The sequence below is a fragment of the Semicossyphus pulcher genome, unplaced genomic scaffold, assembly GCF_022749685.1.
Source record: "Semicossyphus pulcher isolate SPU_LCO1_2020_fin unplaced genomic scaffold, fSemPul1.0.p SCAF_8, whole genome shotgun sequence".
NCBI classification, from domain to species: domain Eukaryota; kingdom Metazoa; phylum Chordata; class Actinopteri; order Labriformes; family Labridae; genus Semicossyphus; species Semicossyphus pulcher.
The window spans coordinates 15,179,965-15,207,101 of NW_027211759.1; the positions used below are offsets into that span (position 1 = coordinate 15,179,965).

Consider the following 27,137-nt stretch of genomic DNA (forward strand, 5'->3'; position numbering starts at 1 on the left):
TATATAATAAAAAGCTTATTCGTGAATTAAGCCAGAACTATTGCCACTCTTTTTACGTTCTGTGTACTGACCCTATTTTGGTGTTTCCGGGGCCCTCATTCCTGCGCCACATTTTTAGGACACAGCTCAAATATCTCAGCAAGTCTACATGGGAGTAATAGAAAGACTATGCAGGCTGAAAACGACAGGAAAGCCAGTTGGACACCATGAATTCACAACTGAGCGCCAAAAAACACATTCGAGGTCACTGTTTCAGTATTAGCATTTTTTTTTCGCGCGGGTGGGTTGTTATCGCGAGGAACTCTGAAGCTCAAGAGGTGAAGTGAAGCGAGAGTGTTTTTCTACGTCGACGCTGTCAGGGTGGCACAGAAACAGAGACGTGGGCTCGTATGACTAAATGTGGTTCTGGACTACATTTATGCTTTGTTTTATATAATTGTGTCGTGGTTATTTTGGTAAATCTAGCCTAGTTTCCTTCGCGTTGACGGCTCTTCTCGTCACACATCTGACGCCGCTGGATCCCGGTTTTCAGCACCTGGACAGCTCCCGGTCGCGAGCCTCCTCTTCTTCTTCTTCTCGGGCACATGGAGTCCCTGGTGTGATTGTGGGGGAAGCCCTGCGAGCACATTATGCCTCCCTCGGAACTAGATGTGGTTTTCTCCCTGGTTCAGTGACAGCGTCGTCGTCTCTGCTGAAGGATGCTGCTTTCAGCCCGGAGGAGGCGTTTTCTTCGTGCGCTGTCTTCTGAGAGGCGATACGGGTGCTCGGCCAACGCAAATTTAGGGGGAATCGCAGCCTACACACAGCAAGATCCGAGCTTCCCTCACACCGATCATCATCATTACCATCACAGGCGAGGAGGGAGATATTACCATCATCTTAACTGCGAGGGCAAAGGAGTCACGACCACACTTTGCACGATGTAGAGCTGGAAACATAAGAGGTTAGTGTGTCTTTGGGCTTCTTTTCGAGTCGGTGTTGATTTAGAGCGCACTGGGTAGTTGATGCATTAGTGTTGGTTTAAACAGGAATGAGACTGTGTGGCCTTTGGGTACAGTGGGAAATGTTAACAGCATGCGTAACTGCTCATGTAGCTACGACTTAAATGATTGCAAATGCATCTTGATATGGTTAAATGAACAGAGCTGGGGCATAAATAGCCCACAGTGCTTGTGGGCTTGTGGTGGAATAAAATAGTAAAAATGTCTGCCTTGTGGACAACCACAAGCACTACGGCTACTGGAGACTCTACTTTAAGTGATCGAGTAATCAACTCAAGATGCAGATTGTAAAATTTGACCTCTCTGCAGTAAATCATCTCCAGAGACACACACACCTTTGATCCCACTTGCCTCTCTGGTCTCCTCTGTAGATGTTCCTTAAAGTCACCTGTAAAGTGTGTTGGGTGTTTTACCCTCTTATGCTAAGGACCACATTATTGTGGGGATGCTGCAGTGAAACAGTGTCACTCTCAGCCCTTGAATGACCTGCACTGATTTATCCTGAGTAGCATTTAATCTGCTGTGCTTCACTACATTACTCTGCTGTGGTCTCCTGCGGCTCCCAGTGCTGACTCCTCACCTGCCTGTATCCGAATGTTTCCTCTTCTCCTCTTTCCCCTGAATTATTGTGTCAAATCATGAAGGTGTGATCAAAGCTAACGTGTACATATTTAAGTTAAAACCCTGAGAGTTTTATTTTGTTATCACACTTTTCACGTTAAAGTAAAGTCTGCGTTTGTGCTTGTGACTTTCCTGTCCAGTCATGTCATGTCTGCTCTCTGCAAAGCAGCTGGAGCGGTGCTTTCATTGAATGGACCTGGACATCAATGGCTCTCTATCCTGTGGCACAAAGAGCTAGCATCCTGCTGCACTTGCTATGCAAGAGGTGTGATGTTCCTCAGCCCCTGATTCACAGAGCGGAGCGTATATTGGAGGAGATTTAAAATCCATTACAGTTTAGTGCTCCCCGGGAAAATAGTTAAACAGAGCATAGCTAAAGCTGAAGTTAGGACGGGGTGCCTTCAGGAAAAGTGAAAGCGCTGATACTTCATTGATAATTCTGCATGCATTTTTTACTACTGAACTGTATGTACATATTTCATGACTTTGAGATAAACCGTGAACCTGTTTGACCTTGGAAACAGCGGTTCTTCCCCTACAGGTCGATGCATTGCTGTTCCGAAGCGCCCAATCATAACATCAAGATCTCCCTATAAGGAGATGAGTTTGCTGTATGATTTCCTTCTCTGTCGTAATCACATCTTTCTTTTGGGTTTCCTGTAGGAGTGGTAGGAGCCAGGTCTCTGCAGTGGTGAAAACACATTTCACACTTTGGGTCTTTTAGCGTGGACGTCTATTTGAAGGAACAAGACCTCAACATGAGCAACCCTCAGTAAGTATAACCTGAGTTGTATTTGAAAGCAGGGCATGAAATCTTAAAGGGGAATTATGTTATTTTTACATTTGGGCCCTATTATTACAAATTTTGAAGTCTAACTGACTAATAGGTGCAAACAGTTTTGGAATGGTTCAAGTAGACTGCTTTCGCCAGCAGTTGCAAAACAGGCTTTAATGGCTGTAACATAATCCTTAGGGGCAAATGCTCAAAATACATCAACTACAATTGTTTGTTTTTACAAGGCTCAGACCGTTATTCTAAGAGTCTGACAAAATTACAGAAAGGATCCCAACAGAGGTAGACATTTTTGTCAAGATAAGAAAGCAGAAACAGCCCTTATAAACTCTCTTCAAAGCCACCAGACTCCATTGACAAAAACAGCCATTTTACCTCTGCTGCCTCGAACAGTTAGTTTGTTTGAGTGATTGTTTGACTTTGGTGTTTTAATTGGTAAGTTTGAGTCCAGCTAAATACTTTGTGTAACACACAAGATTAAGAACAACCAAACCAAACGAGGCAGCCTTGACCAGCAACTCCCGTGTTCTGCTGCTTAAAAATGAGTGTTTTGTCAATTGAGTCTGGTGGCTTTGAAGAGAGCGACACAATGGCTGTTTCTTGATTCAAAAAACGCACGTTACCCTTTATCAAAGAGTTCCATATGTGAAGTGATCCTTTGTGTGATGTTGTCAGACACACATGCAAAAGTAAAGGACGTGATTAGCAGAATGGGACCTGCACATTCTGACGCCCCTCCTGTGCATGATTTTGAACAAGGATCAGCAGGAACGCCCAGCTCGGCCTGGTCCAGCATCTCTGAGAGCGCGTGCGAGAGAGAGTGACCGGCCATCTCCAGTCTCCGCTGGCGTCTCTTAGCATTCAGGAGGGATGTTCACTTGTCATCTTCTCTTATTAATAATTACTCCGTGTGTGGTCCTGCAGACAGGCCCTGCATTCTGATGGCAGTCCGGGTGGGGGCTAGGAGAAGGGGAGAGAGAGAGGGAGCCTGGGGAACGGAGCGGAGTGGGAGGAGGTGGAGTGGAGTAGAGTGGAGTGGAGTGAAGGGTGAATGCAGAATGGGTTCAGTCAGCTGCATCTTCTGATTAAAGGCACAGGATGCTGCTTCAGACCAACAGAAATCTCAGTCCAGTCCTCAGAGCAGCAAACTAACACATCTGAAGGTTGATTACAAGTCCACTTGAAGGAGAATGTCGGTGCAAAAGAACCAGATGACCGAGAGAATGTTTGGTTAGACGTGCAAAGGAATGATTTAATGGTGATGGTGACTCTTTGTGAGGAGACAGATGGGAAACTCTCATGCACACAAAGGTCTTTGGAATTATTTTCACCCCTGCTCTTTCAGACCTGAAGCTGCTGTAAATCCTCTCTCTCTCTCTCTCTCTCTCTCTCTCTCTCTCCTCCCTGTCGCCCTGTGGCATCTCTGCTGTGGAAACAACAGGGGGCATGATGGGAAATTATTAGATGCCCCAATGCAACAAATTGAAGGAGATAAATCTTGCATATTTCACTTAACAATTCCAAAGCAGAGTGTGCAATCACAAACCATAAAACAAAACACAAAGGATGCAGGAACACGCTGATGAGGCAGTGCACGTCCTGTTTGCCCAGTACGGGTATGGAGCATGCAGCGCACAAAGAGGGAACACACACCCGGAGGAGCCCAGTGGCTTTGAAACAGGTCAGCTAACATTTACTGTAACTAACCTCGGTGTCACATGACCCTGTGCCAAGCGCTGCATTTAATTTCTCTGCATAATGCAGCCCTCTCTCCTATCGCCGTAATGAAGTCTGCTTAGCTGTCCACTGCTGAGCAACTGTTATTTATGTTTGTTCATCATTTTAAGTCTTCTAGATATAGAAATGAAGAATGGCTGTTCTCAGTTTCTTTATTTCAAATGCATCAAAGAAATGTACTATTAATATGTCATTCTTTATACAGTCGTATTGATGTTGTTTCACATAAGAGCCTCTTAATTCAATGCGCTACATTGCCATTACACATCTATAGTTAAATCTTAGGCTATAATGTGTCATATATATTTTTAGTGAGACTTTCCAATTGCTTAGATATTATTTAGTGATTGCCATCCGTCCTTTATCTATACTGCTTATCCTGTGCAGGGTTGCGGGGCGGGGGCCTGGAGCCTATCCCAGGTGTCATTGGGCGACATAGACACAGACAACCTTTCACACTCATATTTAGAGTCACCAATAAATCCAACGAGCATGTGGACTGTGGGAGGAAGCCGGAGTACCCGGAGAGAACCCACGCATGCACGGGGAGAACATGCAAAGCCCACACAGTAAGGCCCACTTTGTCCGAACCGGGATTCAAACTAGGAACATTTGAGCTGTGAGGCAACCGTGCAACCCTATTAAGAGATTTTCATGCCCTTTTAAAAAACACGATTCCTCTGTAAGATAATTCATTCTTTTAGTATATTATGTCTTTTAAAGCATATTGTCAACAAATCCAAAGAGAAGACCAGAACCAACAATTAATTGTTCCCATCAAAAAATATTGTCTGCGTTGTCAACAATTTAATCCATCTCATGTGTGCCATAGTCGTCAACATTGTCCAAATCTAGTGAGCCACACTGTTACACATGACGACATCTTTAGGATGAACATGGGCACTGTTGTTGTCATCAAAATCAAATTAATCTGCAGCTCAAAATAGTCCCAAACGAAGCACTATTACTGTTGGAGTCACTTTTTAAAGAAAACTATAGATATCTATATATCTATATATATATAAATATGAAATTGGAGCCCGTCCTTTCATTGGGTCATGTTGCTGATGTTTGCTGAGTAAATCCTCATGTTCCAGCCGTCATCCTCTCTGCTTGTTGATTAAATTTGTCTTATGTACATAAAAGGACAGATTCAAAGCTGAAGCACTCTCTCTCTTAACTGTCTCTCCAAAGACCAACAAAACACCCTCACTCTTCAATGGTGCAGCGGTTTTGTCAACGGCTCTAATTTCCCCTTGGACCTTGAAAGAGCAAACGCTGCCTAGAAGATGTGATCTCACAAATGTACCACTGTGTCAGGAGCTTGTGTCGGGCCTGCTGCTGCTGTTGGGAAATCTGTAGAAGTGATTTGGCACATTGGTCCCGCTTTCCTGATGATATCAGGGCAGTGAATTGCTGTGCACCGAGGAGCAGCCAAGTGTCCGTACACAAACTTATTGGGTGAGACAGAGCGGCCGGGGTTGTAGACAGCTGGCGGGAAATACGGTGGCAGTGGGAGCTCAGACTGACAATGATACCGATGCCCTCTGCAAACCTCCAGTTCAAAGCTCCAGTTCATGCTGAGGCAGCGATTCGAAATGCACTGAAGTGACAGAAGCGGAGAATTTATCGCTCTGAAGAGGAGATTTATAATAAGATGTGACAGGCATCGATCTCACCTCTTATCACCTTAATGGAAAAGATGAAATATGGTCTGTTTGACCGTTGATTTGCCCTCTGTTAGAGTGGCATAGTATTATAATAATCATAAGCTGTTGTCAATGTTAAGTTTGACTTGACTTTATATATTATCTGCCAACACAATACAGGGGTAAACTGGGCGCAGGTGTCGATCATCTCATCTCAATCATCTTACAAAATATAAGAGCCAAAATACTAAGAAATATGACCTAAACATATTAAAAAGATAAATTTTTTAGTCTTAAAAAGACTCTAAATGAACTCTAATTTTAGTCTCAGCTGGTTTTATTCTTATCATTTTGTAATCTAGCAGGTTATTCGAACAGACTTCCTATTGACTGTCCGTTTACTCGTCCTCAGCTACAGTCCTGGAAGCTCCATAGTCCCTCCTTAAGTATCTTATGTCATAATTCGAACCCCCTTTCTGTGCTCTTGTATTCAGAGTTAAAAGATATAAATGAGTTTTGCCTTCTGCTGACTTCAGCTGTATCGGACTTCAGTGGAATTTGAGCACCTTTCTCACAAAAGACTGCAGAAAACTGAGGCCGGAAGAGATTACAAGTGAAATTCATTTAAACTTCAGATCTATGGAATATGAAGTATTGCCTGGAAGAAGTTCCTATAGGAAATGTGGTGTTCTTGTAGGTACAGTATTTCCAAGATATGTGTAGTTGGGGAGTGTCTCGGTAAGAAGAGAGGTAAATGAGAGGCATCATCAAGACTATTAATAATGATCACACATTTTCCAGGCTTTACATTCTGTGTAATTTATTGTTACGCCTCTCAAGTCATGACAAACAGCTCTAAATTGTGCAGTCAATGAGTTAGAACAGAAGAAGGAGAGATCTCAGCAGGCTATTATAATTTTATGTATCTATTGATCGCTGCATGCTGATTTAGTGGTTCAATGCAAAAAGGCTGGGGGTTTTAATATGCATCCCTGGTATAATTACACAGACCAAACCTACAGTATTCTCTAAAAGAGAGATTACACATTTCGTAGAACTTAATATAAATTTGACCCATGCAGTGTATAAGTTAAAGTTGTTCCTATTGCATCATAACAGAATTATAACTATAGTGTTACATGGCCGTGTTAAATACTTGATTCTGATTGGTTAATCACGGCATTCCGAGGTCTGCTACTTCTCGATAACAGACGGGTCTCTGACTGCTTTGCAGAACAGACGGTGTTAAAGTAAGGGATCATGTATAGTGAGCAGGTTGTTAACCCCGACAGTACGAGCAGGACCCCAACACGAAGCAGAGGGGGTTTTGTCTCACCCTGAAGGGGTTCCTCCGCAATAACAACCTGCTCACTATACACAAAAAAAATAGTCTGTTACACTCACAGTGAGACGGTTAACTCAGTTGCCTTCTTAAAATGAGCTAACCAAGCTAATATTTGCAAAGCTAGCTGTTTTGTTTAATGTTTACTTCATGTGCCGTCTTCAGTGTTGCAGATCTCTTTCGGCGGATTGATATGATTACAGTTCGTCCTCCGGATTGTGTGATTAGAGCTGCATCCCGAGCAGTGGTGTGTTCTTCATAACAACGGTCTGTTATCAAGAAATAACAGACCTCTGAGTGCTGTAATTAGAACCAAGCATTTAACACAGTCTATAATAAGTAAGGGATAATGTATAGTGAGCAGGTTGATATCGGTATCCCTTACATAGCTGGCCTGATTAGATAAAAACATTGATTTAAGTGTTTTTGCATTATAATATGATATAACTAGTTCATGTAACAGCTGTAGGAAAATACCAAGACAAGGCCAGCCTTTAGAAACATGAGCTAGTTCAGAAGCATGTTTTTCTCTGCGCCTTGTGGGCCAACTGTTCGCCTTAGCTATGGGTGCGAGATTTCCCCGCCAGCTGTACATGCTCTATGTTAACCTTTCTGCTTCCCTGTGGCGTTTGCTAATATCACATGCCTCTAAAAAGACCCCAGCCCTTTAGCATGCTTCTGGCTGTCCTTGCCTGCATGGTTGAAGGGAGCAAAGCGCTCAGATGTGAAGCCTCCACTCCCTCCCCAGGATGGCAAACAGCCACTCCACTGGGCTCTGCACATGATGGCTCCTGGCCCGGTCTGTGATTGTCTGGAAATGTGATTTTGATGCACTAAACAGTTTGTGTCTGTCATGACTGATTAGCGTCCTCGCTGTGGTCGGTCAGAGGTGCCAAGTCCACGGATAACACTGGGATGTGCGGGCGTGTTCTGTGGCGAGCATGTAAATATATGAGCGTTACACCCTCAAGCTAAACAACACATCTAGTCGGACTAGCATAGCAAAAGATCAGATACTAGGGAGGAAGGTCAAGATATTTTTATGTAGTAAAGACATAAGAATAAGATATTTTACATGTGAGGAAATGAATAACAAAATCAACCTTCGAGGTTGTAAATTAAACTGCCCTTAGTCAAGAAGTAAGCCAGGAAAAAGAAGGACCTATTTCCTGTTCCAGGCCTGCTTACATTAACATTTAACATGAAGGTGGATCTGCTCAGTGATCTTCTACTAACTGTTTCCTCCCACTTTGTTTCACCTCCAGCGCAGAGGTTGTAGAATTTCACCAGCCCAATGGCCTTTGTTCCCTCTGCCTTGTAATCAATGCCTTCCTCCACCGTTAAGCACTGGAGTTATTGATGCCTCCACGCTGGCTGCGCTGGGACGCCTGCCAACACCGTGTGAGGCTCCTGTTCCAGGGTGACTTCTCCTTGTCCGCTACTGGCTGAGCTTTGGTGATCACAGCCCACCCTGAACACTTAAGTTTAAGGACCTCAGTGACAGAAAAATGACACGGGTGGTGGTTTCATCCAGTGTTGGAGCAACTCTAAATGCACCAACAGGGAGAGCCACAGCCCAGAAAGGGTTAATACGATTATAAACTCCTTAAAAAGTGCTCTGAAAGAAAGTTAAATTGATGTGCTTTGTAGTTAAAGCTTGAATTCAATAATCTTTAAATTTAAACTGTTTTGTTCCCCTTTGTGTGGAATGCAAATGTGCATACTTCCTGCAGATCAGCTTGTCATCACTCGCCAGGTAAACGTGTCCTTGTTGACGATGCCAGCAAACACTGGAAACAAGAAATCTCACACCATGTTTGTGTTTTCATTCATCAAAATTAAGCATCGTCCCTGTAGTTATTATCACACTCTGCTACTTTGAGCCTTTTCCAAGTGAGTGTTATCGCTAATTCAAACAAACAGCACACCAGCGTACAACCTTGCACTGCAACTCTGCCATCTCCTGCCATCGACTCTGCAGATACAAAAACTCAGTGTCTCTAATGCTGCTCTGGTTGTCGTGTGTGTGTGTCTTTGTGTACCACAGGGCTCCTCCCCAGGCCCGAGCCTCGGAGCTGGAGGTGATCTCGCAGCAGGTGGAGGAGGACAACCAGTGCGTGGCCCCCGTCCAGCTGGTCAGCTTGGCCTACAGAGACTTGCCTTTGGCCGCCTTGGACATTTCGCTCGCTGGATCTCAGCTAATCTCGAACCCGGATGAAGAGGACAACAGAGAGGGGTAGGTCCAACAATTTCACTCTTGGGTTATAGTCATTAGTTAGAAATCTAGCTTCCAATTAAGGCAAAAATACAGTTAGCATAATCTATAAGCTACCCTGGCAGAGAGAGCGCTGCCATCACTCTTGTTGTTGCACATTGTAATTACACCTGGCGTATTGAATCATCCTCCCGTTTTATATTAGAGTCCAGCAGTGGAGGATATTCTGCGATGAATCTATCAGTGTCACCGTGTTAAATGGACAATGTCTCCACTGATGTGTTCACTTCAGCTCCATGACACAGCAATTTCTCGCTACCCGACAGGCTTCTGTCCATAATGTCGATTTCTGGCAAAAAAACAAAGCGTGTTGTTAGCGCTGTAGCTTTCCTGAAATGTCAGAGCCCTGTGGCGCTGCTTTTTCTGTCATGAGGCCTGCCTGTCCAGGTTTCGTGTTGTTTTCTTATCACCATATCGCCATGCTTCGGGCCCAGCACTCTCAGGACAGGACGCACCCCTCCCAGAGCCCCCCTGCAGCAAGTGCACGGCTTTGCACTCAGGAAGCGTGACTCACAGCCCTTTGGCATGCTGCAACGCTGGCATCCATGCAGAGAAAGTTGACAAACAGCATAAGCTTAATTAAAGGATCCGGCATTTCGCCATCAAAGCCCCGGTGTGTCAGATGACCGTGTCCTGCTGGACTTTGCCTCTCTCTGGCCCGGTCCGGGACGATAGCTCTGTGGGACAGAGGGCAGGGACAGATGGGTCCTGTATCAAACACCCACTCTCTGATTCTACCTCAGATCTTTCTCACGCAGTGCCGCTCACACAAAGGGCAGAAAACGCACGCTTAGCAATACCACAGCAGAGGGCAGGATATGGCAGCCCTGCAAAATTATCATCACAGTGGGCACTCTCGTATGGACCCATATGACACCCTGGTCCACTGGGATCTGGCATCGCGCAGTGGAAAAGTCACGCAGCGCTGAAACATGTCTCTGTGGGATTCATCAGGTCGTCTTTATTTTGAAAACTAAGATCTGATCAGAGACATGTTGTCTTCAGATTCCTGGAAGCTGGGAGGCATGCAGCTGACTAGTGGAAACAGTGTCACCCGTGTGAGTGTTACAGCTTCTTCACGAGCCTTTTAGATTGGAATTCCTGATTCTCAGGTCAGGCATTCCAAGACGTACCTGTCATCACAGTTTCGTACACACATCAGTTCTTTGGAAGCGCACTTGGAAAAAGCAACAGAGCAAGCTCGTTGCTGCGGGCTCTGGCTGCCTTTGTGACTCATGTGTTTAACATCAGAGGAATGACACAAAGGTGGGATGTGTTGCATCAGGCAAGATTATTAATCTATCAAGTTATCAAAGGCCTTAATAGCAAAGCAACAGGCTGAGAGATTTATAGCTCTTTCAGCTCTTTTTAAACTTTTTTAAAATAGGCTGGAGGCATGGCGTCTTTGGTTAGCATGTCCATACGTGTCATTCTTGGTCTCAACGCTATCTAACCAGGAATGCCTGGAAGGAAAAGAATATGATGGTCAAAGGGCGAAGGTCAAGGTCTTTATGATCTCTGAAAAACAAAAAAAAACTCAAGAATTTGCACAGTAATTATTTAAAATTTCACACAAATGTCTTACAGGATTAAATGATGAAGTGATAATGTTTTTTAACCACAAGGTCAACTTCACTTCAACATCATGGTCATTTGCTCCAGTACTGAATCCAAACCATTTTTTCCCCTTTATTGATCGGAAAGCTGGAGATAGACAGGAAATATGGGGAGAGGAGAGTAAGGGATGACACGCAGCAAAGGGCTGAGGATGGGAGTTGAACCTGCGGCTGCTCTACCCACTGAGCTAAACCAGCACCCATTCCCATACCATTCTTGTGAATTGGATATCTCAGGAACACCTTAGAATCCTTAAATTCAAAGATAAAATAAGGATAAGGTTTTTATGATCATAGGCCACTGCAACTTATAAAACTATATCCTGGAGGGAAAATGGAAAGACAAGACAGAGAAAGGTCTGCTGACAATCACTGTGCAGAAAACAACAGATAGGCGTTCTCTGTCCCTTTAAATGACCGCGGTGCGACCTCTCCTGTTTAATGTTAAATGCCTTCTTGGAACGTATCATCATGGACAATATAAACCCACTTTAATTGCCCTGTTACTGGTGCTGCAGCAGCCTGGTGCTTCAGTGTTGGTGATTACCAGGACAGTTTATTTTCTGCAGCTAGATGACTTCTTAGTAATGATATTTTGTGGATGTGCTTGTGGTAGCAGGTGCACGAGCAGGTGCAGGCTTGATCTGAAAAATTGTTGTTGTTTGGTTTTTATTGGTATTCGGTCGGTGCTTTGGTTTGGATCTGGACGTGGTGAAAGAAAAAGCATTAAAGCCAAAGAACAGCTCCATACCAGCAGTCAGAGAAAGCGTTCAGTACTTGTGAACTGAGCCTAAATCTTTGATGAGGCCTTTTGGTTTTTGTGTTGTTCCATGTGGTCGTGAAAAAAGAGCAGAAGAATACACACCAGAGATGCGCATTTAGCCTTGCACTGCAGCTTCTCGTGGCTCTTTATCAGGAGCCGTGGGCGACTATGTAGGAGGTGGATGTTCTTGCGGACTACAAGGGGCACACACAGTACTTGCATATTCTGTGCAGTGCTGAGCTGGATGGGTGTATTGATAGAATATTTGGCAGCGCCATCTTCTGCAGAACTTACCAGAAACTCAGTGAGGGTGGTGTGATTTTGAATCCACCTTTAGACATCTAATTGTTTTATGGTATTATGTAATTTGTTTTATTTTATCATGTCAAAATGTAGCTTTTATTAGCTACTTTTTTTATAATTCGCCTTTAATTTGTTTTGGATGTGTCCAGTTGAAAGAATGATTTATGTTGGAAACAGTACATGTGAATGCAACACATTTTGGGGGGTCTATACAAAGGTGCAGGAGCAAGGTGTTGTGTTGTCTTCTATCTTAATGTCTTTGTGATCTCCAGACCAGATGGAGTTCAGGCTCCTGGAAAACACCTCCCTGCCTGGTTACAGGCTGCATATCCTGCACTTGTGCGAGATTATCATCCCCAGATCAGCCCCGCAGCCCACAGCAGCAGCAGCAGCAGCATATGCTGTTGATCTCTGAGGGCCGGACTGAGAGGTGTGAGGCTCTGCATCAATGACAGATGGTTCATATGGGTCAACCTGCCGCTTTGACTGGAGGAGAGAGGAGGCGGAGGAGGGAATAAAGAGAAGGATGGAGGGAGGAATGGAGCAGGAGACCACGCTCCATGCTTTCATTCACACAGCTGGCTCCATTTGATGAATGTTAATGTGTCCATGTTGGACAGTAGCGTGGGATTAACCCCGTGCCGTGGCGCACGGTGACAGCCAGAGTTGGTAGCTGTGGAGCGCCATGTGAAATGTCAGATATTAGATAAGCCGAAGTCCAGCCTAGATTGATTCATTACTCAGCAGAGTGTTCAGACTTCCCCGATGAAATGTTCTCGAGCAGCTTTTCACTCACTGAAATGCATTACTATAGCGCTACGTCAACATGCACATCATCAAACCCAAAGGCTGACAATACAGAAGGTTGAAGTGGAATGGAATAACAAGAAAAATGTGGACTATAGACTAAAGCACTGAGAGACCCTGCCAGCGTCTACAATGAATCCTGGCAGCAGCAATATTTCACGGGGCTTCAGAAGCAGAGCCACACCACACCTGCTCCGTGTTGATGGATGTCTGAAAAGAGAGTAAGATCCCCCCACCTCCTCCTCCACCCCTGACTCTATTTCAAACACACAGAGGAACATTCCTCTCCATCAAATTGTCTCTCTCGCCTGGCACCATGTGCGACACAATAGATGACATTTGAGTGCAGGGTTTGAGGGTTTGTTAATATTCACAGACATGCAAAGTGTGAGATTGCTTTTTAGGCTGAGAGCGAGAGAGATCAAGTGTCCTGGTGAAAACCCATTTATCAGGGACAGCTTGTCTGCTGCTCCGCACATGGAGCCCCATCCATCTCCATTTGCTTAGTATCTGTGGCCCATTTTTCTGGCAAAGATCGGCTTTGAGTCTCTTCTGCTGGGTTGGGAGCGGGGAGGTGGTTGCATTTGGAAACCAGTGGGAAAGTGGAACTGGAAAGCTGCATGCATTTTTATAAATAGATACACTGCTGGAGCCAAAACTTTGTTATTGGCACCTGTAATTGATTAGCCGCCTTCATGTGATTTGTTTATTTGCCCCAAAAGTGTTTGCTAATCCCCTGGGTGTGAACCTGAAGAGATTAATAGCGATGAGACATGGAAGCTCTGAGATGTACAATTGATTACCCATGATAACTTCACTTTATTCAGCATATTTATTGCTTAGCTGGTTTTCCTCACTCAGGGCATTTTTGCTTCTTTTGGCTGTGATAACACAGATGACTCAGCAGATCTTATACAGGCAATGAGTTGATGATCCACCTGTTCTTTCCAAGGAATCAAAAGAGCTCAAGTAAAAGGAAAAAATGCACACACCTGAGACTGAACTAAGTGCTACTTCTTATGTATAGTTTAGTGTAACAGAGAGTTTGAACAGTCAGAATTGGAAGTCTACAAACCTCCTCTGTGGAGTTGCCTGCAGGTGCACTGTTGTGGTCCATTTCTGCAGCCTGAGCCTGCTGACTTCAGCAGATTGGTGTGAATTGGTTGAAGTTTTTACTGGGGGAACCACAGGGCTTTATAGATATCTGTACAGACAGCAAGACATTTAAAGGACAAATAAAACCTGAGTCAAGTTGTTTCACTCCACAATGCTGCCAGAGTACTATATGACACTGAACGCACTTTAAATTCAAAAGCTTTTCCCCTGGGTTCATGTTTCTCGCTGACTTTCAGTCAAGATATTCATGAGATCTGCCACTTGAAAAAGAACACAGTTTGTCAAATGATCAATGACAAATAAAGGTACTCACAAACTTTATACACGGCTAGTTTAGCTCAGCTACTTCACACACTGATTTCACACTTGACATGCGTCATTCTCCACAATCACCTGACACACACGTCCTCCCAATCTAGTCTATTTACGCTGCAAGATTTCCGGTCTCTCTCTCTCTCTCTCTCTGCTCTGTCATTGTCAACACTGCCCTGCATCAGTACTGCGCTCATACTTTCAGCCCCAGCATCCACCTGCAGGCTCCGGCTGGGAGGGGTTAAGATATTATCTCATCACTCCTCAAATTTCTGCATGTAAAATAAATCTGCGAGGAGTGATGAGGTCGGAGCCGAGACGCCGGGCACAAGCGGCAATAAACGGTCTATTACAACGTGAGTTGTCTGACTGAAATACGTATTCGTCATTTGTAAAACATTGCCAACCTATTAGGCCGACACTGATCAGGTATTGTGAAGTTCATGTTCATCTTTGTGTGTTAAAGTCTTGATACTCTCACCTTTTCAAGTCTCTAAAAATCCTTGATGATGTTTCAGTCTGAAAGGAAAAATGACTCTTGAACTCACAACTCGTGTTTTACACAGACTGAGATAACTTTCGGGAGCATGGGTCAAATACAGGAGCAACTCTCCTAAAGTGACAAAGTTTTCTTCCTAGAATAATTCATAAAAGCGTTATTTGTAGGTGTACATGAATAAATGAATGGCCGCCAGGCACACTGATCTGAGTCCTGACCCGTGGCTTGATGAATCATTTAGGAAGCAAATGTAATGGTGTGCCAGCTGCCACAAGTCTGTACCCTAATGTGCTGGAGTTTTTCATCGAGCAGAGCTGCTCTGTTGTAAATGTGCAATCAAGACATCAATCAAGAGGGCCAATCAATTATTTAGAGGCCTTGCTCTGCATTGTCAGAGTGACACTATTTTAGGCCTTTCTTTGCAAACAGTTTGAGGGAGAGGTTAGCGTTTCGCTTTGTCTATGTGTGCGTGTAACGATCAATACCACGGACGAGTTGATAGAGTCTTTTCATACTCATTACTTCTAAATGAATTTTTCCTGTTGCAGCACTTCCACTGCATCTTTTAACACAGAAACAGAGCACCACCTCTGATTTAATTTCCATTTAACTTGTACTTAATGACTTTACATTGTATCCTGTCCCGTCTCAATTACAGGGGACAGTATAATGAAAGATGCTCCTTCTGATAGGAGAGTCACTTATCTGGGGCCGGAGCCAAAAGCTCTGTCCTGCCTGTGAAAGAGCCCCAGCAGAGCGAGCGGACACTTTCCTCTGTGCCCGTCACTCTGCCTGATGTCTTTGTCCGCTCTGCTGCAGCCGGTGTCATGTACAGCATGCCATCACTTCCATCTTGAGGTGGCCAGTATTGATCAGTCTCATGATCTACTCCCCTCGCTGTGCGCCGCTGTCAGGCGCACTTCGATCTTCCCTCGGTGTGTTACCGCAGCAGCTGCAGGCCTCTTGATGTCTTTATGAACCTGTCCGCAGCACATGCCACCCTGCATCTTTCATTTCCTCCCCACACAATGCTCTAAACATGTGCGTGTGTGTTTGCGTGCGTGAGCAACCCTTAAGTTATTGCCCGGTCGATCCGCTCCTGCCGTGACCCTGTGAGCGAGCGAGGTGATTTTCTTCCACCACTGAAGCCGCCTCACTTCCTCATAAATACTTCAGGTCCTCAGCGTTCAAGGTTTAAAGTGATTTCCCTAAAATTAAGTTTCTGAGCTGGGAGTAATCCATCACTGCCATTTACTCTGCTTCCAGACAGGGTTTTTCTTTACAGGTTTATTAAATTAATACCTTTTCTGCCCGGCTTGTGGGTGAGGTCTGAATGAATTATGACTCCACACAGTATGAGTTAAATCATCTTTTCAGTCCTTAAGGTAAGTGAGCGAGCGTGTGCTACTCCATCTTTTAACTAATGGTCCACAAATGTCCTGTGACTGCGCGTTAGGTGTATCATTAGGTAAATGTTGCTTTTTCTTGGCTCTCCTCCACCCGCAGACGGGGTTTGACATTGTTCCTTGTGGAACGAATCTGAGCCGGGGAAAGTCTCCATGGTGTCTGCTAATGATACCATTACCCTCCTCCACCTCTCCGTCACCCGAGGTGTGGGGCTCCTAATCTGTTGGCATTGGCTGGTCGTGAGGGCGGCTGCAGAGGGCTGAGTGCGCTGGTTAGCCTCAGGGAGAGCACTGACACGGTGGCCAGCCTCTGTGCTGACCTTGGTGAGGGATAGATGTAGCTCAAATGCAACTGAAAAAATGATGCCACTCAAGAGGAGCTCTAGTTTGTTTGTTTGATATCTCTCGGTTAAGGTGAATTGTTTTCAACAAACTCCTAGCTGAGAAACATGGGGACACATTCAGTCACAGTGTTGAGGAATGTAGCAGCGCCCCGTAGTATATATTTTTATTTAAAGCAAAATTAGAAAGCATCCCCTTTTTTCAGCTTCAGTTTATTTTTGTTGTCTTACATGAAAATCTTTGGGTCTTTTAAACATCTCGTGATATCCGAACATGTCGTGTTGCTTTTCAGGAAGTTGCTACAAGCATTTCGATGTGGCTCAGCGGTAGAGTGGGTCGCCCTCCAATGCGGAAGTCAGCGGTTTGATCCTCAGTTCCTTCTGTCTACTTGTCTAAGTATAATTGGGCAAGATACTGAGCACCTGAATGCTGACGTGTGTGGTCGGAAGATTAGAAAGGCACTATCTAAATGCAGTCCATTTACCATAGCACTCTGACAATTTGGTGAGTGATTTATAAAGTAATGAATGAACCCTTACTTCCAAATGCGAGAAGCTAACCTGGGTTTTTGTGACCACTTGTAAAGAAATGTGACCACCTTCCTGAAACGTGTGGTGTGTGTAGCGCTGTGGTCACCAATAGAAACAAGTTAATAATAATAATATGCTTCAATAACCTTCTAACTCAATTTGCATCCCTCTCTGTTCTCTCTTTGTCATTCTTCCTTCCTGGCTCTCTCCGCTTCACTTTTGGACGAGTCCCAAAGCCTTTGAACCGGCTTGCCCCCCCCCCCCCGCTTCCTCTCTCAGTGTTTGCCTCCTTCACTCTGAGCTCAACTAAGAGCAGAGTGGAATAAATTGCATCCTCTCTTGTCCTCTGTCAGACATTGCTCGTAGCTTTCCTCCTGTGGGGGACAGGTGACAACGGAAAGCTGCTATATTGAAAGAAACACACCTTCTTTTTTTGTGCGTGTTGCTCTCTAAGAGTACACCTGAGTGCCGCTGGTGTAGCATGCTGAGCTGAATCAGGAAGGGGAAAGCCCGGAGTGACTCCCGGAGATTTGTCATTATTTATTGACCATACATCCCCAGGAGTCTCAGTCAGTCACAATCTCTGACTGGAGGAAGCTGAAGGGGGGAGCAGGGATGGATTTAAGGCAGGTCTGACACTCACATCCTCAGGCACAATGTACCTGGACAAGGGGAAAGAACACAAGGGACACAGGCACACTCCAAACTAATGGAAAATATATACCAATGATGTATAAATCATAGTGGGAATGTGAAACACAGATTCCAGGATCAGGAAGTGTCTTACTACTAACCCAAATTTCCCCCTCATCCCTTCCCTCTGATGCTCCATCAAACAAACAGCCGGGCACGCAGGTATAAGAGTATAAACATTGTTAGATGAAGGCATTGTCATCCAGCAAAGCAATCATCTTTTTGGCTGTGTGTGACTGCACCCTCCAGATGGTGCACATGCAGCCCCTCTGTCATGCCTGGTGAGCTACAACGTGCGGTCAGCCAGGCAGTCACTTAGCGAGTCAGTCAGTCATAGCCAGTGAGCTAACTACCAGCCTGCTTGTTGGTGAAACAGTCGCCCAGTTTGGCATTCAGCCAGAGACCTTTTCTCCTGAAGCAGCAGGGAGGGGAACATTTCAGGCATGGATTCTATTGATTTATATCAAGCATGTTCTGGTGAGACAAAATCAAATTATTTAATGCTTGAAGGTCGGTCATGTAATCTGTTTCCAGAAACAGGCACGACAAACTAATGGCTGCTCTAATTGGTAGACTTCATTGCTTGGTCGTGAACAAAACAGTGAGCTTTAATGGGAAGAGGAAGGTTGCAGAAAAGGCCGGAAAGTATGGTTTCATAAAGAGATGAGGACAGGGGCAAAGAAGCAATGACACCATGAATGCACAAGCAGAATTATCTCATTTTAATGATTTTAATTAATCATCTCGGGCCAGCAGATCCTGTATTTATGCGTCACATTCATGTTAGGATTGTAAATCAATTTCAGCATGCATGCTCTGAATTTGTATGATTTAAATGCAGAATAGTGCCCTCTGCTGAACAGTGTTTAGAAGAACGTTGACTGATTGATAAAGGAGCAGAATCCAGGTTGAACGTTGTGGGGAGAGGGCGGAGTGGGAGGGCAAACTTTTTGCACTTTCATTTGACAGTCAAAAACTGTCTAAGAAACTGTATACAGCTGTATCCTGTTCCAAGTCTATTACCTTTCCATTTTGTGCTCGGTGTCTATTTATTGTTGTTTTGGTGTTTGTTAAATAACAATTTTGTTCCCCCCGTTTCACAACTCAGTACAGTAAATTAAAGTAAAGTAAACTATTATTACACAGCTGTGTTAAATACTCGATTCTGATTGGTCAATTACGGCATTCCAAGGTCCCTTCTTTCTTGATAACAGACCGTTGCTATGAAGAACAGACCGTTGCTAGGGATTTGGCTCTGATTACACAATCCAGAGGATAAACTGTAATCAATATCAATCCACGGAAAGAAGTCCAGTAAATTTGACGTCGGTCTGTCCACAGAGGGAGAAAAGAAAAAATGAACACAGTATGGGATACAGCGGTGTTTGAAGACAGTGAATGAAAAAAAAAAATGTCAACAGACTGTGACAGGGACTTACTTCACCATAAGGGCATATGTTTCTATTTAATGTGAGTAAAAACAGCTCAGTTAGCTCATTTTCAGAAGGCTACAGAGTTAACCGTTGCTATGGACGCAGATCTCACAATGAGTGTAACAGACTATTTTTAAACTGAAAATGGAAATATAATCATTTTTAAAGTAATAAAATAATTTCCAAACATACTAATATATGTCAAATTATTGTTTCGTAACAAGGTAGACGTGTAATAAGCAGGAAAATGTATAGTGAGCAGGTTGTTATCGTTGAGGAACCCCTTCAGGCTGAGACAAACCTGGTGACTCTGTCGAGGTTCCATTCCAAGCTAACCTGCTAACTATACATTATGCCTGACTTGTTGGGTCTTTGTATTTGAATGTGTTGTATCATCATTCCACATCAATGTCTGAATTCTGTCCTTTCTTTCTGTACCCTTGTCTTGGTTTGTAAATGTCCTTGTTTTACATAAAATGGGGAAAGAAGATTGACTTTGCCTCATGATTTGTGTTTCTTGTGTTTTATTGGTTTGACCTTGGATTCTGCCGGTCAGATCCGCACTCTGCACCTGTTTAACATTTTTGACTAATGCCGCAAAAAAGCCCACCATTAATCTTCTTTGTACCTAACCACCTTTTCTCCCCCTCTCTGTCTCTCGCCCTCTCTCCCCCCGGCTCAGGTCGAACTGGCTGAAACCCTGCTGTGGGCGAAGGGCAGCGCTGTGGCAGGTCTGTCTGCTGTCGGCGGGCTTTAACTGTTTCCTGGTGGCCTGTGTCATTCTGGTGGTGCTGCTGCTGACGCTGGAGCTGCTCATAGACACCAAGCTGCTGCAGTGTGAGTGTTCTTAATGTATTGATTGTTTTGTATTGATTATTGATAATAAGGATGTGGATTTGAGGACTGCTGGGGAGGTTTGTTACACTCAGCATGTGTGGTCAGAAAAATGTTTTCTAGTTGCTATACAAGGCCATTAGATCAATGGAGGCATGGAGTAGAGACCAATGACGAAACAGTAAGGTCACATGAACTTCATTAGCACGAACACTAAGCTGCAGATAGATCATGTGCGTAACATCTTGTTAGACTCACTTTGGACCGAAGGGTTTCTGGCAAAAGGTGAAGATTTGGACATTATGCTTTAAAGAAAACATTGGAAACAGAAAAATATAACGCAGGTTGACAAAAAACTGTCGTGGGAATTTCATTGGCTTGATTAAAAGCAAATGATAGCAACATAGGAAGACACAATAAGCACAACCTCACTATTCTATGCTCCACTGTACTTGTGTAGAGAGCTACTAGAGCTACATTAGCCAGGCCTTTATATCAGCCAATATCAGCTTCTATACTACGCTATGCTTTACGATGCTATACAATATGATACCATAACACACAATGCTATACTATGCTATACTAAACTATGCTATACAATACGATATGATACCATACTACACTATACTATGCTATACTATGGTGTATTATACTATGCTATACAATACTATGCTATACTATGCTATTTTTAACTATGCTGTACAATACAATACAATACAATAGGCCTATGCTACCGTTCTATACTATAGTATACTGTAGTATACTGTACTGTACTCTACTATACTCAACTACATTACACTATACTATACAGTAGTATACTATACTGTACTATACTAAACTACACTACACCATACCATACCATACTATACTGTACTGTACTATACTATACTAAACTACACTATACTATACTGTATTATACTGCACTGCACTGTATACTGCAGTATACTACACTATACTATGATTTATGATGTTTGTCATATAATTCAGGGCAGTTTTTGGATCTGAAACAAAGCAAAGACATGTACAGGATGAATGTGAAAATGTGCAGAGGGTCTGCTAGCCGCTAACCGCTAGCCTGACCTTGTACATCTACGGTATATCTAGTGATCTATCGGCGGACCTGCGGCTCTGACCAATCATAGTCTGGGGAATAACCCTCCCATTAGTTTTCCACATTTACCACAAAATGTCAGTTGGTCGAAGTAGAACTGCAAACCATGTCTCCCTAGTGTCACCTTCATCTACATCATCGGACATTTATCATCATTGGAAGTTCAGAGGTCCCGACCTGTTTGGTGTCACAGGGCTGAGTGATGAGCACACCTGGCAGAAATGTTGCTCATGCAGTATCCAAATAAAGTCAAGTCTTTAACGTTCCCCTGAGACTGACTGAATGACAAGACAGGGCAGACAAAGGAGAAGTAAGACAAATGCGTGAAGGGGGATTAGCAGACAAAGAAATCAGGCGATACAGACTTGGCTGGAGGATGAATGCGGGGAGGACTAGAGGAAGATGAATGGACTGATAGACAGATCACTGAACACAGCAAACAAAGACAGATGGGGGGAGAGGTGGTGCATGAAGAAAAATGCCTCCGCTGACAGACGAGCGCTGTTTGAGGCTGTCCACAATTAGCCTCATGAATAAACAGGAAGATACAGACGCATGCATGTACATTTATGATGTACGTGCATTTATGCTTTGCTAATTATTACAACTTAACCATTTATGTAGAGGCTTTTAAACATTCTGCAGCTTTAACTTTCATGTCACAGAAACTATCTTTGTTCCAATCAATAACCAGTTATTTTGTTTTTATCCCACAGTTAATAATGCATTCCAGTTTGCCAGCATCATCCACTGGATCAGCCTGGCTATCCTCTCTGTGTTCTTCACTGAGGTGAGTCTCTTTGCTCCACAGTCTCACTTACAGCTGAGGCAGCGGCCTGTCCATTAATGCTATGTTGTGCAGTATGTGAGGCCACTGAAGTACACCGACAGATCCTCATTAGAATACTAACAACCCCCATGAAACGCCCCATGACCTCTGTCACAGCTTGATTAGATTCTGATGAGGAGAGATACATTAATAGCGTACTTAAAGGAAGTGACAGCTAAGTCACACAACAAAGATCCACATCAGTGTTCAGGTTTAAAAGACGTGTATATCTGCCGTTGTTAGAGCTGGCACAGTCGGCCCCTCTCTGCTTTTTTCATTGATTCGCAGCACAAACACTTTAAAATGCAGATGGAGCTTTTCTGTGCTGCTAGTTTTAAATAATTTCAAGGCTGCAGGTGTGCTGTATTGATTACCGTTTTCTTTACTGCAAGCCACATTTGTCTTAGTTCCCTACACCAGACCGCCCCGCCGCTAACTCTTGTGCAGCTGGAGTTTTACGTATCAATAAAAGCAACCTCTCGGTGATACATTGGCACAGAAGGAACAGCAGGGAGGTTTTTCCTCTAGAGCCACCTTGAATATGAGGATGGGGGCGAGGGGATAAATGCAGAAGAGGCACAGAGACAAAGGGAGAGTGGTTCGCCCTCTACAGCCCCTGCTGCGTCAGCAGGAAGATCTACCTGCGGTATCTCTAATTGTGTGGATGAAATCCTATCGCACCACCTGTGATCAGTGTGAATATGATGTCATTGATGAATTACCACCGGTGTAGGGATGAAAGAAATCTTAATTGTCACTGCGTCTGTCAGGTTTGTAATTTTGAAATACTACGCAGTGTGTGTTAGCTGTCATTGTTTATTTCAGTCTTACATTGTGTGTAACCTGCTCTCTGTCCCCGTCTTTGTCCTTCTGTCTGTCTCAGACGGTGTTCAGGATCGTGGTGTTGGGGATATGGGATTACATAGAGAACAAAGTAGAGGTAAGCTCCCATGGGTCCCGTTAGTCCCGTTACTCGGAGCCCCTTTCACTGCAGTGTCATTCCCTCAATGTCATACCACAGTGGAAGCTACAGACAGAAAAACAACCGTGTGTGTGTGTGTGTGTGTGTGTGTTCTTCTCAGGTGTTTGATGGAGCTGTCATCGTCCTTTCTCTGGCCCCCATGGTGGCCTCCACAGTGGCCAACGGCCCCAGCAGCCCCTGGGATGCTATCGGTCTCATCATCACGCTGCGCATCTGGAGGGTCAAGAGGATCATTGACGGTGAGGCTGGGAGGAGTCGATGTCCCCTGCGTCCTTTACTGTCAGGTCACAGAGATAGATACCGCAGTGTGCTCTCTGCGGTATCGGCAACAGTCAATCTTGAGGTTGTTTGATTATTTTTTTCCGTTTTATTCCTGTATTTTACACCAAGAACAAAGATAGGACAACATCTGTTGTAATACATGGTTTGGTTTAAAGCTCAAGCTATAGCTGCAACATGCAGTGATTGTATGTTTAGGTGCATTCAGAGCCTTGTACCTAATGGGAAGAATGCTTTATTTAACAGAGTTGCTCCCCCTTGTGGTTTGTAAATATAGTACAGTATGTGCACACAACGCTACACACCTCAAACCTACGCCTGTAAACGTATCAAATGAGCGCCTTTTCTGACACAACCTCAAAAAGGTAGTTCCTCTTCATCTGCCAGTGAATGAAGCACACTGTGTGTAATAAAGATCCACAGACAAAATTAACAGCTACAACATTAAATGTTTAATTTGTAGGACTCTAATATGCCCTCTTGTTTCAGCCTACGTGCTGCAGGTAAAGGTGGAGATGGAGCTGGAGATCCAGCAGTATGAGAAGGCCAAGGCAGTGAGGGAGGAGCAGCTTGACCGTCTCACCCAGATCTGCCAGGAACAGGCGGTAGGTCCTCTTATCTGTTTTATCTCCTAAGTACTTCCTGTCTTACAACTTAAAGCTGCTTGTAACCAGAGGAGGGCAGCAAAGCGCAACGCAAGAAGAAATAATTCAATCTGCAAAGCCGCCTTCAGAATTGATCCCATATTATCACTACATAATACTTTTACAGAAGTCTTAAGGATATCAGATAGCCAGCACTGTGCATTATCTTAAAGCAGTCTATTGGCTACTTCACAATGTAATAATGTAGTTCTGTTTTTTTAGTCATATCACTCAGCAGCTTAAGCGTGCATCCACTGAGTGCTCTGTGTTTCTCAGATATCAACCAAGAAGAGAAGGAGAGTGTGCAGTGGTGTCTGGGACACAAACACACAAATAAAACGCTTGGGCATTAGTGGATTGAATCTTAGTGAGCAGAATATACACTATGTTGTTTGGGTTAAACTATCCTAAGAATTTCTGCGTTACTTTGAATGTCTAAAATAAATGTGTGTTCCAGTTCTCCCATTCGTCCCTGTCTCTATTGTCAGTTTGAAATCAGGCAGCTGAGGGCCCACCTGGCCCAGCAGGACCTGGATCTGGTAGCAGAACGTGAAGCAGCCATGCAGATCCACCACATGTGGGGTAAACAGAGCAGCAGTTTCCAGGAGGTGGACGGACTGGCCCCGGGGGCCTCCGAGCCTCACGGGCCAACCAAAGCTAGAGAGCCGGGGGGGCCTGCAGGTAATCGTCTGGAACACCACACTCCTTTGTGAAGCAGGCGATCAGAGACCTCTGTGCATCCAGGCTGTGGTGTGGATAGTTAAAGGCTAGAATACCCTCAGTGGCTTGAGCCTTTCTAGCAAGGAGTTGGCTGAAATGTTGGAGACACTGCAAGGTTTAAATTCTTTGGGCTAGTTGGGAAGATTAAATTAGAAATGATGTCTCAAACATATGCACAATCAAAGCTCTGTGCTAGAAGGTAGGACAGTGTATAAATAGTGGACACACATAACACTCTTCTCAAAAACATTCGTCTCACAATCCACATCAAAATTCTGGTGCCACACCTAGATGGACTATAAACCTCTCACACAGTGACAGGTCATAACTTACACGGCTTAAAGCAACAAAGCGCTGTCAGCGTAGGTGATGTCAGGGCTCAAAACAGGGAGGCCTTTCCTTTATCAAAGCTATAAATCAAAGCGCGACCTGCCATGCACCTGAGCTACAGTGTTTATAGTCAGACACCCTTTTAACTGGGGCTGCTCCTCATGGTGTATTGATCATCTGGAGATGGTGTCCGTCACAGTTAGTGGCCTCCTGGGACGTTCAAACAATTAATATCATAAATTAATATAAGCTGTGTACACAAGATACCGTTTTATATGTTTGTAAAATAAATGGCTTTTAGACTGTTGGTGGTACAAAACAAGCAATTTGAAAATGACACCTTCTATCCTCTTCAGATCACCATGGTCAAGATGACATGAACAACTACATCAGCCAGTACTACAGCGAGCCCAGCAGTGGTGAGCAGCAACTACACCCCGTTTCTTTTCTACAGCGCATGCATCACCACAGTGTTTTCAGGCTATGTGTTGTTCTTGTAGATATGGGGATCCCAGACCCGGCACGAGTCATCACCACAGCAGCCATAGACGTGCACCTGCCTAACAACCCCAGCCAGCTGCCCTCCTCTTTGGTGAGTGCTGACGCGGTGCTGTCTAGCCGTTTGCAGCGCACCGGCAGCTCGGTCAGCGAAGCCTCCACCACCACGGTGTCTTGCACCAGCTTCAGCGCCCGGCAGCACAGCATCAGCAGCCACACCCTTGGCTCCACTACAGACTGCAGCTCCACAGTGCGCGAGGCCTCCACCTCCACGGATTACAGCGACCAACGCTGCTATCCTCCACCCTACAGCAGCCCTCTAGCTCTGGGCACCCAGCCGCGAGGGAGTCCCAGCGCTGTGGTGCAGGAGCTGCTCTCCTCTCTGACCGAGGACTCCTGTCTCACGCAGAAAGGCCTGGACCCTGTCAACCTGAAACCTCCCAGCCCGGCAGGTTCCACCAAAACCAGCCCCGAGCTGGAGCACAGGCTCAATATCTACAACAAGAGGAACCAGGAGAGCAGAGTCGGGCTGCACTCTAAGCCTCTGATCCATCTGCAGAGCAACGAGCCTCTTCTGGAGGAGAAGTACAGGATGATGGAGCCTGTGGACGGCCCAGTCGGCCGCCTGTCAGAGACATAAGATTCTGCCTGACATGTGGAACGTCACAGGACTCGCTCTTCAGATCAGCTGCAAAAATTAACGCTCTACTAAACTCTGGTGTTGTTGGGAGTCACTGGCACATAAGACGGTTATGGTCTTTGTACTGTTGGATGTAAGAGGATGAACTTACAGGAGCAGCACAAAAACGCAAGGAGAGTGAAGACTGGAGGAGGCAGACTCGTCATCAGGCACCACTTATCAGGAATTGACACTCACAAAAACACTTTTGAGTTTTATGAAGAATTTTACCAAAAGAAACCAGCAACAAGGCTCAAGCCCAACATTTTCAGACAACTGGCCTGTGCAGAAAAAAAATGATATAGGATGTTAAGTTGTGGTTTGATTTCTTCGAAGTGAAACCGGTCAGGGGATGGTGCTGAGGGCTTAGTTCCTCTGATACACACTGATCAGATCGTATATTGGATATATCCTGCAAGCTACATGGCATGGATCTATCACAAGTGCAGGTGTATCAACTGTTTTGATAGTCAGTGTTTGTCTCCAAACACACAAACAGTCCTCTTTGATTGGACTGCAGCAGGGTACATTGGATCAGTCTCGACTTCTTTCTAATCTTTGTCTTTCTATCTTAGCGATGTTAACATTTTTATCGAAATTCTATGACTCGAAAGAGCGCGGCAAACTTTTCACTGGAGGATGAATCAAGTAATTTGGAGTTTTTAACGAGGTGCAATGAATCAAATCAGTGCTTACTGAGATTTTGCAAACTACAGCATGTCCCTCACGCACCTCATTGATGAAAGATCTACCTGCACGTTCAGGTCTAAAATGTTTATGATTTTAATGTTTAGAAGCTGTGTAAATACTTCAGGATGTGTTTCATTGCGACTTCACAGCCAGAAAGAGTGAGGGACTATAAAATGTCAAGAGAATTACAGCATGAACCTTCAAGATAAACTAACTATTGTACTGTCAGCAGGCATTTTCTATCTTGATCATGGTAAGAGGGCATTGCAAAATAAATCCAATAAAAGGAAACTGTTGAAAAAG

At 44.4% G+C, this 27,137-nt stretch overlaps 1 protein-coding gene across 1 annotated transcript; it reads left to right on the forward strand.

The window, feature by feature from the left end:
* The first annotated feature begins 384 nt into the window (after positions 1-384).
* On the forward strand, positions 385-27,129 carry tmem266 (transmembrane protein 266). The gene is made up of 11 exons (XM_069686444.1): positions 385-943; positions 2,286-2,394; positions 9,191-9,379; positions 19,921-20,075; positions 21,900-21,973; positions 22,896-22,952; positions 23,095-23,233; positions 23,763-23,878; positions 24,406-24,598; positions 25,324-25,386; positions 25,468-27,129. Exons 2-11 carry the CDS (start codon positions 2,381-2,383, stop codon positions 26,103-26,105), a joined length of 1,638 nt encoding a protein of 545 aa, XP_069542545.1. The 5' UTR covers positions 385-943; positions 2,286-2,380; the 3' UTR covers positions 26,106-27,129.
* The last annotated feature ends 8 nt before the right edge of the window (positions 27,130-27,137 follow it).

What these genes read in the sequence shown, in the direction of transcription:
- tmem266 (XM_069686444.1), top strand. An exon ending in GAAGAGGACAACAGAGAGGG is followed by an intron (nt 9,380 to 19,920) that starts GTAGGTCCAACA and finishes CCCCCGGCTCAG; the next exon opens with GTCGAACTGGCTGAAACCCT. An exon ending in AGAGCCGGGGGGGCCTGCAG is followed by an intron (nt 24,599 to 25,323) that starts GTAATCGTCTGG and finishes TATCCTCTTCAG; the next exon opens with ATCACCATGGTCAAGATGAC.